At 40.5% G+C, this 15,835-nt stretch overlaps 1 protein-coding gene across 1 annotated transcript in view; it reads right to left on the reverse strand.

Annotated features, from left to right (window-relative positions):
• Window positions 1-15,835, reverse strand: part of SYTL2 (synaptotagmin like 2) — a 138,261-nt gene that overhangs the window by 38,119 nt on the left and 84,307 nt on the right. The window contains 2 exon segments of the mRNA XM_055144848.1: window positions 4,402-4,516; window positions 5,825-5,900. Of these exon segments, the coding sequence (XP_055000823.1) occupies window positions 4,402-4,516; window positions 5,825-5,900 (191 nt within the window).

Consider the following 15,835-nt stretch of genomic DNA (forward strand, 5'->3'; position numbering starts at 1 on the left):
TCAGAGAGAGAAGGGAACACCAAGTAAAATGTGGTTGGAGAACCTGCTGGGAAGGGAGATGCGTGCTGTAAGTAGACTATAGATTGAACACAATGGCCACGCAGTGCCTCTGTTGCAAACCACAACACCCAAAAGGAGAGAGAGAACAAAAGGGAATGCCCTGCCACAGAGGCAGGATGGGGTGGGGGCAATGGGATTGTGGGGTGGAAGGGATATTGCGGGGTGGGAGGGATACTGGGTTCATTGGTGGTGGAGAATGGGCACTGGTGGAGGGATGGGTTCTCGAGCATTGTATGACGGAAACACAAGCACGAAAATGTGTAAATATGTAACTGTACCCTCACGGTGATTCACTAATTAAAAAATTAAAAAAATTAAAAAGAAAATATCACAGTAAAAATAAATTGTCATTTCCATCCATACGAAAAAGGATAACATTCAAAATGTGTAAAACTAAGGAACTTAAAGAACTTAAGCAAAAAATGCACATAAAATAAATGGAAGAAAAGCTACTGACACTTCTCCAAAGAAGTTACACAAATAGCCAATAGACTAAAAAAAAATGTTTATCAGCTGAACAGACATTTCCCCAAAGAAGACATACAGGCATATGTCAACATGCCAACTTATAGGCATATGTTAACACTGGCCAACAGGCTCATCATCACTCACGATTAGGGAAATTCAAATCAAAACAACGAGATATTGTCTCAGGCGTGTGAGAATGGCATGTATCAAAAAAGCTAGAAACTGCCAGTGTTGGCAGGGTTGTAGTGAGAATGGAAGTTCATCCACTACTGGTGAGAATTTCATCCAGGTCAGCCTTTAAAAGCAATATGGATACCTGTCAAAAAATGGGGGGAGGAAGGAATAGAACTACTATATGACCCAGTGATACCACTTCTTGGCATCTACCTCCAAATCACAAAAACATTGATTTGAAAGTATATATGCACACATATGTTCATTGAAAAATTTAATACAACAGCCAAAACACAGAAGCAACCTACATGCACCAACTAGGGATGAATGGATCAAGAAGTTGTGGCATATATACACAATGGAATCTATGTAGCTCTAAGAAAGAATAAAATTAGGCAATTCATAGCAGCATGGATAGAACTAAAGAAAATCATGATGAATAAAACCAGAAGCAAAAGCATAGATACACAATGATCGTTCTCATGTGTGGAACTTAAAGAAACATAGAAGGTAACTACAAAGGTCCAAAGGCAACATAACGGGAGAACTGATCCACAAAACTAAGTTGAGGTCCTCTGAGTTAGGATCAACTGAGTTTTAACCCCACAAAACCAAGGGGTTAGGAGAGAGGGGTGTTGAGGTCCTCAGTACACTGGTGATGGATGTGATGTTGGGATAATGTAGGACAACATTGGTTTGTCTTTTCTGCCTTGCCACAGGGAGCTTAGGTTTATTGGGTTACTCCCATCACAGTGCTCCCATTCCTCTGTGTTTATCTGTAACCTCTTTCTTTGTGCTCTGCTTTCCCAACCGGTCAATCACCTTTATCTCCTAATCAGACTCTGTTAACTTGTCAATATTGATTTTCTCTTCTCCTTAAGTTCTTTGCATAGTTAATTCAGAGCAATGCCCTTTTTGTATAGACACAGGAAGGCAGTTAATACTATGCTTTTGTAACTTGAGAGTTAATTGTCTCTGAATGATAGTCACTCCTGGGCTTTTTTCTCTTGACTTAAGCCTCAGTTGCCCTTAGTTCCTAGTACCCCAAAAGCAGAGTCCCGATGAGGGACTGGATGGACCCAAGGCAAGCTGTGAGCTACCCTGGCATCGAAATGGGCCAGGCAAAAGAGCCATGATACTTAACTCTAAGTTAAGACCACAGTCATGGACAAATTCTGTCATGATCCAAAAAGTAATAATTGGACAAGAACCCTGCTAGGGTTAGGAAAGACTAATCTGGCCTGAGCATTGTAGTCTGGGATCTGTAGTGAGATGTTCCCAGGAGAGCCACCCTACAAGCTTAATGTATCTCTTACTGTGTCCATACAAAATAACTAATAAGTAGAATTAAAATGAATGTTTAAATGGTATTGGACTAAGGAAAGGAGAAAAACCCCTGGGTGATATTTCTGCCCTTGAGTCTCCACTCAAGGGCTTTCGTATGCTGATTGTGCTACAGGACCTTTGTGTGTGGTTGCTACCCCCAAATCGGGGAGTTGGTAAGAGATGAGAGAAACCAAGGCAACAAGTTGGAGAGCTGAGAGATGAGTGAGGAAGAGGAGGAGACAGGAATGAGGGGCTTAGTGAGACTGAATAGGCGCTTGAAGAGAATGGAACAAATGGCAACTGATCACCAACCAGCCTGTCCCTCGTTTCCTCCTCTGTCTGCCCATGGCGGGTGGGGGAGCGGCATAAGACCACCGAACATAGGTGGTGAGAGAGAGCAGCAGGATTCATAGTCACTTGGTGATTACACAATCAATAGTACTGTAAACCACAGAATCTCAATCACAAAAAGAGAATAAAAATGTTCATCACTGATTATCAGGAAACTTCAAACCAAACAACAATATGTCACTTCCTATGAGGATAATTTCTACCAAAAACCCAGAAACAAGTGCTGGAAGGGATGAGGAAAGTAACCTTCACCCCCTGTTGGTGGGAATATCATCTAGTTTAGATGCTTTGCAAAGCAGCATAGACACTTCTCACAAAGTCAAAAATAGAACTACCTACCATGTGATCCAGCAATTCCACCCTTTCTCTCCCCTAAAGACAAAAGCAATAGATCAAACACTGTACATGCATACTTATGTTCAAGGTAGCCAAGAGATGGAAATAATCTGAGTGCCCAACAACAGAGGAGTAGATAAAGAAGTTCTGGAGTTCCTGGACACCTCCATATGTCACAATATTGGCATCTCATTAGGAGCACAACAAGTTAGATGGTAAAGTTACAGAAGCCAACTAAACTCAAGAAACAAAAACAAGGAAGGCTCAACTAGCAACAAACAGTTCAGTAAACCCTCAGACAAGGACTTAATGACCTCATGGAAAGGTATAACAATTTTCAAAAATTTTCTTTTACTGAAGTATTTTTTTATAATTCAATTATAATAAGCAATATAATATAAATTATTCAGTGCCAGACTTTTAGGGGTGAGTGGGAAAACCGGGGACAATGGTGGAGAGAAGGTCACACTAGAGGTGGGATTAGAATACCAAATGCCCATAACATCTATATTATGAACAACTTTGTAAACCATGGTGATTAAATAAAGAAAGGGGGGGAGAAAAAGTCAGTACCTCACAAAAATTAATTTTAAAAGAAATGAAATACATTCTAATATTCTGTAAAACATTTTATGCTACATAAAGTATAACATTTCATTTCATGGAAATGAAAAACATACAAATATTAAAATAGACTACTTGAAACTCAGGAAATCTGGGAGCCCCAACCGTAATCCTGGGCCAATGGGCGACTGGTCTGGAACAACGGTCTGATGCTGTGATGCTGCTCTGGCCTGAAGTGCTGGTGTCAGGGATACCTGAGCCAGCCCAGGGGAAGGGTTCTGCAGGGCCACATCTAGTGGTACTCAAGGCTTGCAGAGCCGCAGCTGGTGATGGGGAAGGAACATGTGGTGTCAGGAAAAGAACCTGGGCCAGGAGCATGTTAAGGCTACACCCAAACCACTGTACTATCTCCAGACCACTTGTGGCATATAGTAGAGTTTAAAAAGATTGAATTGTCTTAGTATTTCATCTTAATGGTATGGAAAAATGGTAAAATTCCCTAAGAGGTGAAGGTAATCAATCAAACTACAAACCGACTCAAAACTCCTATAAAACAGAGCTGGGAAAATGCAGATTAGAAGCTCATAATATTGTTAAGGGATCTTTAAGTTTTTCTTCCTTTTTGGGGGGACAGGGGCTACTCCTGGTTCTGCACTCAGGAATGCTTGGGGGACCATATAAGATGTCAGGGATCAAACCTGGGTCAGTGGCATATAAGGCAGGTACTATTGTTCATTCCCTAACTTGCTTTTTTTTTTTTTTAGACAATGTCTTAATTTTAAGTAGAGAACTGTGTCTGCACAGGTATACATCCAATAAAAGTTATTAAATAATGACTGAATGCCCCTGGTCAAAATATTTCCCAGTTCACTGAGGGGAAGCCCAAGGCATAAAGGACATACAACAAATGTCAGCTTCAAGATCATACTGCACAAATATTTAATTTCTCAGATTTCTGATTTCTTCCTTCAGACAGGAAATTATTGAACATTATAAAACAAGAAAACCATCAGGATTTCCCACTTTCACTTGAGGGTTATTTTAGTGAAGGAACTCTGAGAATTTCTCTGTGCCAACAGATAACAAAGATAAAAATATCTAGTCAATAAAAATAATACTTACCCTCTTTTGAAGTCTGAAAGAAACCAGCCCTTCCATTTTTTGACTGCTCACTTTTGGTTTGTTGAGATAAGTGATCTTCTGGTAACTCTGAACTATTAAATGGATTCTTCCTTAGCTGGGGAAAAATATTACTTATTAAACTCATTTTAAATGTCATATCAACTCAGTATTAGAATTGTTTATCTCCAATATATGATAGTTTATTTACTCTGTTATTTTGCAAATTTAAAAGGCGATTATACCAAAAAACCTGGTTACCACAGAACCACCATATATTTTCTACAAAAAAAAAAACTCTAAAATATATTCAATTCCGTAGTTCTATAATGTTAGAACAGAACCAGCCCCTCAGACCTCAAGTCCACATTTTGTATAGGGGCAGAAAACGTAGGCCTGGATCTATGGAAGATCAGATTTAAGGCAGGGAAACATCAGGTCTCCCTTGCCAGACCCTTATCACACCCTCACCAGAGTTTCTACCCAGTGAGGTTATAACTGTGCTAAATTAAAGCTTTTTAAAACAGAGTTTTAACTGCCCGTCTCCATCTATAATAACATGTATCATTGCATCTCTAAATGCTCCAGAGTCTATTGTTCTCTATTACCATGACAGAGTATTAGTAGTAAAAACATTTTTTCATTTTTTGGGGGGGGCAAACCCAGTAGTGCTCAGTCCTTACTCTTCACTCTGTGCTCAGAGATTACTCCTTGGCTGTGCCTGGGGGACCATATGGGGTTCCTGGGATGAAACCTGGATTACTTGCTTATAAGGCAAGCACCCTACCTGCTATACTATCTTTCTGGTACTCAGTAGCTAAAATTTTAAATTAATATAAGACTAATATTTTACTACCCATATTTCAAAAATTTGCATTTCCATCTCATAAGCAGCTCTATAACATAGATCAAGAAATTTATGGCTAACAATGAGGACTATCGTGTAAATAAGATGTTACAGTCTATATGTTTAAAAGAGGCATATGGTCCAGAATCCATCTCCACCCTGAAGGCTGGTCCACATCTCAGTCTGAGACGGGTATACTCAGGTGTTTCCCCTCTGGAGAAGTCCATGTTCTCTTGCCTATGCATCTCTCTCCCCTCATGTTCTCCTAACTAAATTTCTCTTTAAATAAAACTATTTTTGCTTCACTGAAAAAAGGCGTTTCCCCCAAAGCTTCAAATGTTTTGTTTTCTAGGGCAAGAAATCTGAATCTTTAGCATTGCATAACACAGTACCCATCAACTTTTCCATCATAAGAATGATTTACTTTCATAAGTCCATTTTTCTATTAAGTTAAAAATCATTTATATTTGTACAGAAGTATAAATACTACCCCAGTCCCCCTTTATTTCTTGACGTTTTTGTAAATTAGAAGAATGACATTCCCTCCAAAAATAAGATTTTTGAAGTCTGAATATGTACCTTGGATGGAGACACAGGTGTTTTTTTTATGTTTCCTTGAGGCATATCCATCATGGTGGAAGCTGGACGAACCATGCTGAAATTGCAACACAATAAATCAGAGAACAAAAGAAAATCACTCTGAAGAAGTATTACTCATTACTCTGAACCTCAAAAATATCAAGGCTGGGTAAGAATCACTGTCACTGTCATCCCGTTGCTCATCGATTTGTTTGAGCGGGCACCAGTAACATCTCTCATTGAGAGACTTATTGTTACTGTTTTTGGCATATCCTTTATGCACGGGTAGCTTGCCAGGCTCTGCCGCACGGGCTTGATACTCTTGGTAGCTTGCCGGGCTCTCCGAGAGGGGTGGAGGAATAGAACTTGGGTCGGCCGCGTGAAAGGCAAATGCCCAACCGCTTTAAAACTAAACTTCCAGATATCCCCTGCTCATGGATTGGAAGAATTAATATTGTCAAAATGGCAATTCTTCCCAAAGCATTGTACAAATTCAATGCGATCCCTATAGGGATACCCTTGTCATTCTTCAAAGAAATGGAGCAAGCGCTCCTGAAATTCATATGGAATAATAAGCCCCCACGAATAGCTAAAGCAATCCTTGGGAAAAAGAAAATGGGAGGAATCAACCTCCCCAACTTCCAACTCTACTACAAAGCAGTAGTCATTAAAACAGCATGGTACTGGAACAAAGGCAGAACTGCAGACCAATGGAACAGGGTTGAATACTCTGACACATCCCCCCAAACATATGATCATCTAACCTTTGATAAGGGAGCAAGAAATGTGAAGTGGAGCAAGGGAAGCATGTTTAACAAATTGTGCTGGCAAAACTGGACAGCTACATGCAAAAAAATGGGCTTAGACCTCCACCTATCACCATGTACAAAAGTCAGATCAAAATGGATTAAAGACCTCAACATCAGACCAAAATCCCTAAGGTACATTGAAGACAAGGTCGGCAAAACCCTCCACAACATTGAAGCCAATGGTATCTTCAAAGATGACACGCCACTGGCCAAGCAAGTGAAAACAGAGATAAATAAATGGAACTATCTCAAACTAAGAAGCTTCTGCACCTCAAGAGAAACAGTGACTGAAGTACAAAGACAATCTACAGAATGGGAAAGGATATTTACGCAGTACCCATCCAATAAAGGGTTGATATCAAGGATATACAATGCACTGGGTGAACTCCACAAGAAGAAAACTGCCAACCTGATCAAAAAATGGGGTGATGAAATGAACAGAAACTTTCCCAAAGAAGAAATCTAAATGGCTGAGAGGCACATGAGAAAATGTTCAACATCACTAATCATCAGGGAGATGCAGATCAAAACAACAATGAGATATCGTCTCACACCACAGAGACTGGCCCACATCCCAAAAAACAAAAGCAACCAGTGTTGGCATGGATGTGGGGAGAAAGGGACTCTCCTTCATCGCTGGTGGGAATGCCGACTTGGTCAGCCCTTTTGGAAAACAATATGGATGATTCTCAAAAAATTAGAAATTGAGCTTCCATTTGACCGAGCAATAACACTCCTGGGAATAAATCCCAGAGAGGCAAAAAGGTATAGTAGAGATGACATCTGCATTTCTATGTTCATTGCAGCACTGTTTACAATAGCCATAATCTGGAAAAAACCAGAGTGCCCAAAAACAGATGACTGGCTAAAGAAACTCTGGTACATCTACACAATGGAATACTATGTGACTTTCAGAAAACATGAAGTCATGAAATTTGCATATAAGTGTATCAACATGGAAAGTATCATGCTTAGTGAAATGAGTCAGAAAGAAAGAGACAGACATAGAAAGATTGCACTCATATGTGGAATATAATATAGCTGAGAAGTACAAGTTTGCAATGACGCTATTTCTGGCAGATATTTCTCTGGACTTAGTTACTAAAATACTAAAATACAGAAATCCAAAATCGTGTGGCCGCTAGTGCGGCCACTCCACCTCATATCACTTCATTCTCAGCAATGGAAAACAAATTATCAAATGCTTCCTTTTCAGCAGGTCCGACTTTAAGGGGGAGAAACTCCAAACAATAATAGTGAGTTTTGTGTTGGAATATTGAATGTAATCAAAGTAAAAAGAAAGTGAAATTTACCAGTTACACAGGTGGGGTGGAGCTATACTGTGATTCTTGGTGGTGGAATATGTGCACTGGTGAAGGGATGGGTGTTCAAGCATTGTATAACTGAGACTTAAACCTGAAACCTTTGTAACTTTCCACATGGTGATTCAATAAAAGAAAAAAAAAACTAAACTTCCAGAAAAGGAGAGGGAATTAGGATCTAGAGAAAATTAAGCAGTGAAGCAAAAACAATGACAGAAGGAAAATGAAAGACAAATATGAGACAGGATGAAAGCAACCATCAGACTAAGCCTTTAAGTTTTTGTCATAGCCCCAAACACAAAGATTCACACTTTAAATCTGTAAAAAATTAACACGCCTCAAAGGCAGAAGCAAGTATTATATATTATGCCAGAAAGCAAGCAATTGATATCAATAAAGTAAGGTTCCTGCTGAAATAAAGTGCCGGGGATTTCAGGGACTGATTCCACAGATGAGGGTCAAGATTGAAGTGCTTACACTAATTCAGGTATGGACAGCTCAAGGCTCTGGTGAAACAAGTGAATTGGCCAAAGAACATATCTGAGATGTGCTATACAGGAAGGTGATGTGCGAGGCAACTTACTGAAAATTCTCAGCCCAGCTCTTCAGCCTAGCCAGGCATGTTCTTGCTCCGTGAGAGGGAGAAGGACAAGTGGGGACTCCAGGAGACAGGGGTTGCCAGAAGCAACCCCATTCAGAGCACATAGTCAGACACCAAGACAAGTCTCCCATGATTTCCTACCAAAGTCCAGGCCAGCTCAGGGTGGAAGTGAAGAGACATAAATAAATAGATAAAAGATAATGGAACAACTTTGTAACTGTATATATCAAGGTGATTCATTAAGAAAAAAGGAGGTAACATGAAAAAGAGGGACCAAGCTCCCCCCCCGCCAAGTACAACTGTTCTCCTGGCAGAAAGGTCAGAGTGGCCTACAGGGGGAGCAAAACTACCTGTTGGGACTTCTTACTCTGACCTCACCGCAGGTCTAAGAGGTGAAGTCATGTTGGCTAGAATTGCTGTGCTCTGTTCAGCTTCACAGGTTTTCTTAGTGGAATCCGAAAGTTAAAAACTTGGAAAACACCCAGAAAGATACTGGCTAGCTAGCATGCAGAGAAGGAGCTGGAAGCTGGGGTGAGCTGCAGTCCCGCATGTTTCCAGAATCTGGAAACAACCCAAGTGCCTAAGAACAGACGACTGGATAAAGATGCTATGGTACATCTATACAATGGAACACTATGTAGCTACTAGAAGAAAACAGTCATGAAATACACTTATAACTGTGTGGACATGGAGAGTATCATGCTGAGTGAAATGAGTCAGAAGGAGAGGGACAGATACTGCTATGGTTTGCATGGTTTGCAATACAGATACTGAGAGGCCATCATGTTTGGTCCTTTACCTACTTTCAGCACACATCTCCCATCCAGAGCGATCCCTTCCAATCATCATTGCCATAATTTTTTATATTCCACTGCTCTGTGGAATATTAAAAAACATAGTATAAAAAGACACCCAAGTAACACCCAGTAGAGCCTCAGGAGAATTGGTTAATGGTTGGAAGCTGCCTCAAGGACTGGGGGGAGAGGGAAGTTGGGATAGAGAAGAGACAATCATGACAATGATGACTGGAAGGGACCGCTCTGGATAGGAGATATGTGCAGAAAGTGAGTAAAGAGGATGACCTCTCTGTATCTGTATTGCAAACCATAATGCCCAAAAGGAGGACAGTGGGGGAGAGGGAAAGAGTGAGAGAGGAAGAGACGGAGAGGTGGGGATAGAGGGAGTAAGAGGGAGAGAGACCAGGAGAGAGAGAGAGAGAGGGAGAAGGGAGGAAGGGAAAGAGGGAGAGGCATATTATTTAGGTGTTTGACAAATTATTATTTGCCTGCTATTTAGAAAGTGAAATAAAGAGATGAGATATTCAGAGCACATAGTCAGACACCAACATATCAGAAATATATAGTATTCACTAAATTATCTTATGGATGGGATAGCAGAAAATGGGATAAGAGTGGGCTACTTGTTTATAGTTTGGCAAATCTGTATAACTAGAATAAAATTAAATGAGGCTCTTCTTGCATTTCTGTCACACTTGGTGATGCTCAGGGGTTACTCCTGGCTCTGTACTCAGCAATTAGTCCTGGCAGTGCTCAGGGGGACCATGAGGGATGCTGTAGATTGAACCTGGGTCAGCCATGTGCAAGTCAAGTGCCCTACCCACTGTACTATCACTCTGGCCCCAGGATCTTATGTGTCAAATTTTGTCTCTATAAATAGTTTCTTCCTAAATAAAATTTTGTCTTTCCTTTTTTAAAAGAAAGTTTTGCTTTCCTGTCTTATACTGGACAATTATTACAGCTACCATACTAATTACAACCAATGCTTGCAAAAATCTCTGAGGTATGAATCCTTCTCTATATCTTACTCATGAGAAGACTGGGGCTTGGGAATGTAACAAATGTCAATGTCACAAATAAAGTAGAGGAATGGGTGATTTGAACAGTGAATTTCAGACCCTGATTCCAAAGGCAATCATTGTAAGGCTAAACTATATTGCTTCTGACTTCTCATAGCAAAGTGATGGTTTATAGCAAGAAGACCAGAGAAAAGTTCATTAGTTCACCCAGTGATGGTCACATTGTCTGTTCTTTTTCAACTGGATGGATGCTCTTTAATTTCTGTCAATTTTATTTTATCCACATCAGATCTTCTCACCCCAAATTTCTGTCCCATGGTCATTTCACCACTAAACTGGAATGATCACAACTCTGATTATGCCTTTCTTTCTTTCTTTCTTTCTTTTTCTTTCTTTCTTTCTTTCTTTCTTTCTTTCTTTCTTTCTTTCTTTCTTTCTTTCTTTCTTTCTTTCTTTCTTTCTTTCTTTCTTTCTTTCTTTCTTTCTTTTTCCTTCTTTCTTTCTTTCTGAGTCTCAGTCATACAATGATCAAACACCCATCCCTTCACCAGTGCACATGTTCCACCACCAATAACCCCAGCATACCCCCCCTCCCACTCCCCCTCTGCCTGTGTGGCAGATGATTTTCACTTTACTCTTTCCTTACTTTGATTACATTCCATTTTCTTCAGGAAACTCACTACCATTATTTGGAATTTTTCCCCCAACAGTCAGACCTGTTGAAATGGCATCATTAGATTGTTTGTTTTCTATTGTTGGTAACAAAGAGCATATGATGTTGCACAGTCGCGAAAGCGGCCGCCCAGTTTTGGAATTCTGATATTAAGTCCAGAGGAACTTCTGCCAGCAGCCGCTGCATTCCAGGATTGGTTTCTGTGGCTCTGGGATTGTGGCTGTTCACAAGCAGAGGAACTTTTTATAAGTGACCGCTCAGGGTCTCATTTGGGCAGGAGGCAGGGCCGGTTCTGCCTCCCCCATCACAAGATTCCCCATGCATCCTGTCCCATCAATGCAAACTCCTACCTCTCTGTCCAATTGGTTCTGAACAGTGGCGGTCACCATGCTGTCCAGGGGGGAAAAGGCCGAGGGACAGAAACCCTTCCCCTCCCGGGATTATGCCCTTCTTTTGCTCGTTAACTTTCCAAGATTTCTTGCAGCCTATTGGATGGAATTCAAATACTTTAGAAAACAAATGGAGATGCTCCACCAATAGTCCCAACATACCTTTCATTGATTCATGCTCAAGTAGCCTCTGTGCTCCCCACTCCGCACTCATTCTCCCCTTTGCTGTCTCCAAGGGACATATCCCCAGCCTATTCCTCAAGGGTTCCCTCTGCTCTCTTCGTCCAAATCCTCAAAATCATCTTCAAGTCCCACTCGGGTTGAAAGGTGCATGCTGTAAGTAGACTATAGACTGAACATGATGGCCACTCAATACCTCTATTGCAAACTACAATATCCAACAGGAGAAAGAACAAAATGGAATGCCCTGCTGAAGAGGCAGGATAGGGTGGTGGGGGTTGAGGTAGGGGTGGTGGGAGGGATACTGGGAACACTGGTGGAGGAGAATGGGCACTGGTGGAGGGATGCAAACATGAAAGTTCATACCTCACGGTGATTCACTAATAACAATTTTTTAAAAAATCATCTCCAAGTCCAGGCAAAATTTCATCGCCTTCATGATGCTACCCCCATAGCAGTCCAACAAGAATCAATCTCAAATCTCCTGGTCTCAAATATTGCAGCACATTTTGTGATAATTTTAATGAGGAATTTGCTCCATTCCTGGCATTACTCATCATAATTTGGTCAAATGTCCATATACAATATAGTACTTTTCCTAAGAGAATAAATACAACCTCTTAAGTCAGATATTCTATCTTTTGCATATTAGAAACCCTCTGGGTAGGCAGTAAACTGTATCCTACATATATAAGATATTCAATATATTTTACTTCATAAAACTTTTAAACTGTGCAGCAAGCCAATTCCATACAAGTGCTCTATAATCTCTCCCTTCAGGCATACTTTTAAAAGTACCTGCAATATTAGAGGAAGCACTCAACAAAATCTGTCTACTTTGTTGAGACAACATATTAAAATTTTAGACCACCATATTGACATTTGGATTACCCTTCTATAAGTGTTCGCGTAAAGTCAGATACTGTCAAAGCGATACTTGGGTAAAAGGAAAGACTTTTAACAACCTTAAAATCATTCCATAGAGACAACTGATATTCCACCTACTTCTATGTCCAGCCATACTGCTCAGGACATGCAGCAAGTCTATAAATTTTCCAAACCTTAACCAGCCTTCCTCTCAAATCAGTTAAAAATAATAGCAGAGGACCAGCAGGATAGCTCAAGAGTAACACATACCTTGTACATGTGAGGCCCTGAGTTTGATCCATATCATAGCACCATATGCTCTGCCCTGTATCACCGGGTGTGACCCTGGCACTTCTGGGTCTTAAAATCACACTGCCTTACTGAGTCTTAACATTGAACTTGCATTGTCTGGCCAATTATCTCCAGGAGCATGCCCTGAGCGCCAAGGAGTGATTACCACATCCCCTCTTACACACACACACACACACACACACCAAAATAGTTAAAGAGGTTCGTGCAAAGTGTCACAGCATCTGCCTTACAAGTGAGAAGTCACGAATTCAATCCCTGGCACTGCTGCAGGTATCAAGCAAGATCCTGGCAGCACTGCCATTTGGAGCTCCTGGCACCACAACAAAGTGTGGATCACAGAAAATAAAAGAGAGGTTGAGCATCACAACCAAGTATGTATATCTCCCGAGCATCACAACAACATCACAACATCAAAGAAAACCCCAAACTTATACTACATTCTGATGCTTCTTCCATCTTAAATTTTAACAAGTGATCAGAAGCAGAATCAAATTCTACAAGTGATTTATATTCCATGTTTTTTGTTGTTATTATGGATCTCTTCCTTTGGACTAGAATTTCCTTAGAAATAGATGCTGTGATTCATCCCAGAACCCAGTACTGCCCTTGCCCATATTATCTTATATTATATTCAATGAAACTTAAACCAATAGACAAGCACATGAAGAAATGGATCATGGGTAGTTAGAAACCAAATAATTCTGCAACAAAATGTTCATATCAGTATTTTTAAAGTAAAATATTCTCTGCTTTATTCTACTCCAGAGAAGCCTTCTTGAACATATATACATGAATACATATATACACACTCACCCATATACACATATCTCTCCACTCACACTTCTATAAGTAAATTTCTTTCAATAAAACTATTATACTTAAATTAAAAAAATATTACTTTTGTCCAGGGATTGGTGCTCAAACATTGTATCCCTGAAATTCAATCATAAGTAACGCTGTAATTCATGGTGATTCAATAAGTTAATTAAAAATATTATTTTGTGGGATAAGATCCAGAGCTGCTGAGCATGAAACAAACCCTCTGCTCCTAAAGACTATGATCCCAGAGGTCTTCTAACCCATTTTGGCATCTAGAGCGGCTTCTTAGAGAAATGCATCTAGACTGTGAGCTGTGCTACAACTTTGTGCCGCCCAGGGATGGAGTTTTCCTCTCCACCCGGTTTTTCTGTGCGGAAAATGGCAGTGGCAGCAATATTCACGTGGCGAGAGCCACTTTCTAAGACAACCCAGAGGTACGATTTTTGCAGTTTTGTGGCTCATAAGCGATCATGGGAAGCAGGTGTTACCGGCACGCCCTCGACCCAGTTAAGATCCAAAGTTGCTGAGTGCGAAACAAACCCTCTGCTCCTAAAGACTATGATCCCAGAGGTCTTCTAACCCATTTTGGAACCTAGAGTGGCTTCTTACAGAAATGCATCTAGACTGTGAACTGAGTTAAAATATCAGAAATCGAAAACTGCGTGGCCGCAATAGCGGCCATAGTTCATAGAGTCTTCATTCTCAGCAACGAAAAGAAATTATTAAATGATGCCTTTTCAGCAGGCCTGATTGTTGGGGGGAAATTCCAAAGAATAATAGTGAGTCCTCTATTGAAATATTGAATGTATTCAAAGTATAGAGAGAATAAAGTAAATATCATTAGCTATTTAGGTGGGGCTGGGTGGGAGGGGGTATTTTGGGGTTCTTGGTCGTGGAACATGTGCACTGGTGAAGGGATGGGGGTTCAATCATTATATGACTGAGACTTAAACCTGAAAGCTTTGTTTTTTATAGTGATTCAATAAAATAGAAACTTAAAAAAATATATATAAAAATATTATTTTGTGCATACATTGTTCTCTACTCCTATCAAACTTTGTGCTGACTAAAGATTTATCTAACATAAATGTTCCCATACAAGTTCAAGACAGAAGTTATACTAAAACTATTCCTACAACAATTGCTTTGGGTAAATGCAAGACCCTGTAATATTAAGAGGGATTCTTTTTAAAACGAATATTTTATTAAAGTGCCATGATTTACAGTTATTCATAGTTGAGTTTTAGACATACAATTTTGTGGTACTGATCACACCACTGTGTCAACCTCCCTCCACCAATGTCCTGAGGTTCCCTCCCAAATACTGACACCACCCTCCACCCCCATCACACCCTATTGACAGGCATCTTTCTGAGTTTGGTTGTTAAAAATTGGGTCTCTTGATTTCAGTGTTGTTGGCTCTGTGGCTTGGATATTTGGCTCTATCATGCCTTAACAGCATCTCGGTACCTGACTTCCTGACCTGGTTTCCGTTACTTCTCATCCATCTCTTCTCCCTCTCCTCGCCACTCTTTCTTTCCTTCTCTAACCACTTGATAGAAATCACTCTGTGGAGCTGGTCTCAAAGAAATGAAACTATCACTGGATTTTCAAGGACAAAAGAACAAATGTATTGTTCTATAGAACAACTCATCTCTACCTTGTCTTTGGGAACAAGACAGGTGTCTCACAACTATATTGGCACTGGGCATAAGGGCCAGGAGCTAATCCTTATGTGAAAAGAGTGTCAAATACAAACGAAGCTCTTCTAAACCCTTCGAGAGAGTATTAGAGTGTAAAATATTATTTGACTTTAGTTGATTGGTTTCCATTCAACAGGGAATAAGCAGGTATCACTGGAAACACAGAAAATGCAGCTCAAAAACTAGCATTTGGGGTCTATCATGATGATTTGCAAGGAAATAGTGCTTTAATTCTACTGGAAATGAGTTGGAAGAGGGTTGGAGAGTAAGTGGGCGGGGTCCTGCCCTGCATGCACCAGCCGGGTGTTGGTCACGGGCACTCCAGCTGCCTCCCCACAGCCAGAAGTGACCCCTGAGCACAGAATCAGGAGCAAGTCTTGAGCACCACTGAGTGGCCTGAAAAACCCCAAACAAACAAAAAGTGAGGCAAGGGTACACAGTTTCATTTCCAACACTTGTTTTCTTTTCATTTCATAGGGATGTTCCAGAGGGAAAACTGCCAATGTCATAGGGGGAAAAA

Source organism: Sorex araneus, chromosome 1 (assembly GCF_027595985.1).
Source record: "Sorex araneus isolate mSorAra2 chromosome 1, mSorAra2.pri, whole genome shotgun sequence".
Classification (NCBI taxonomy): Eukaryota; Metazoa; Chordata; class Mammalia; order Eulipotyphla; family Soricidae; genus Sorex; species Sorex araneus.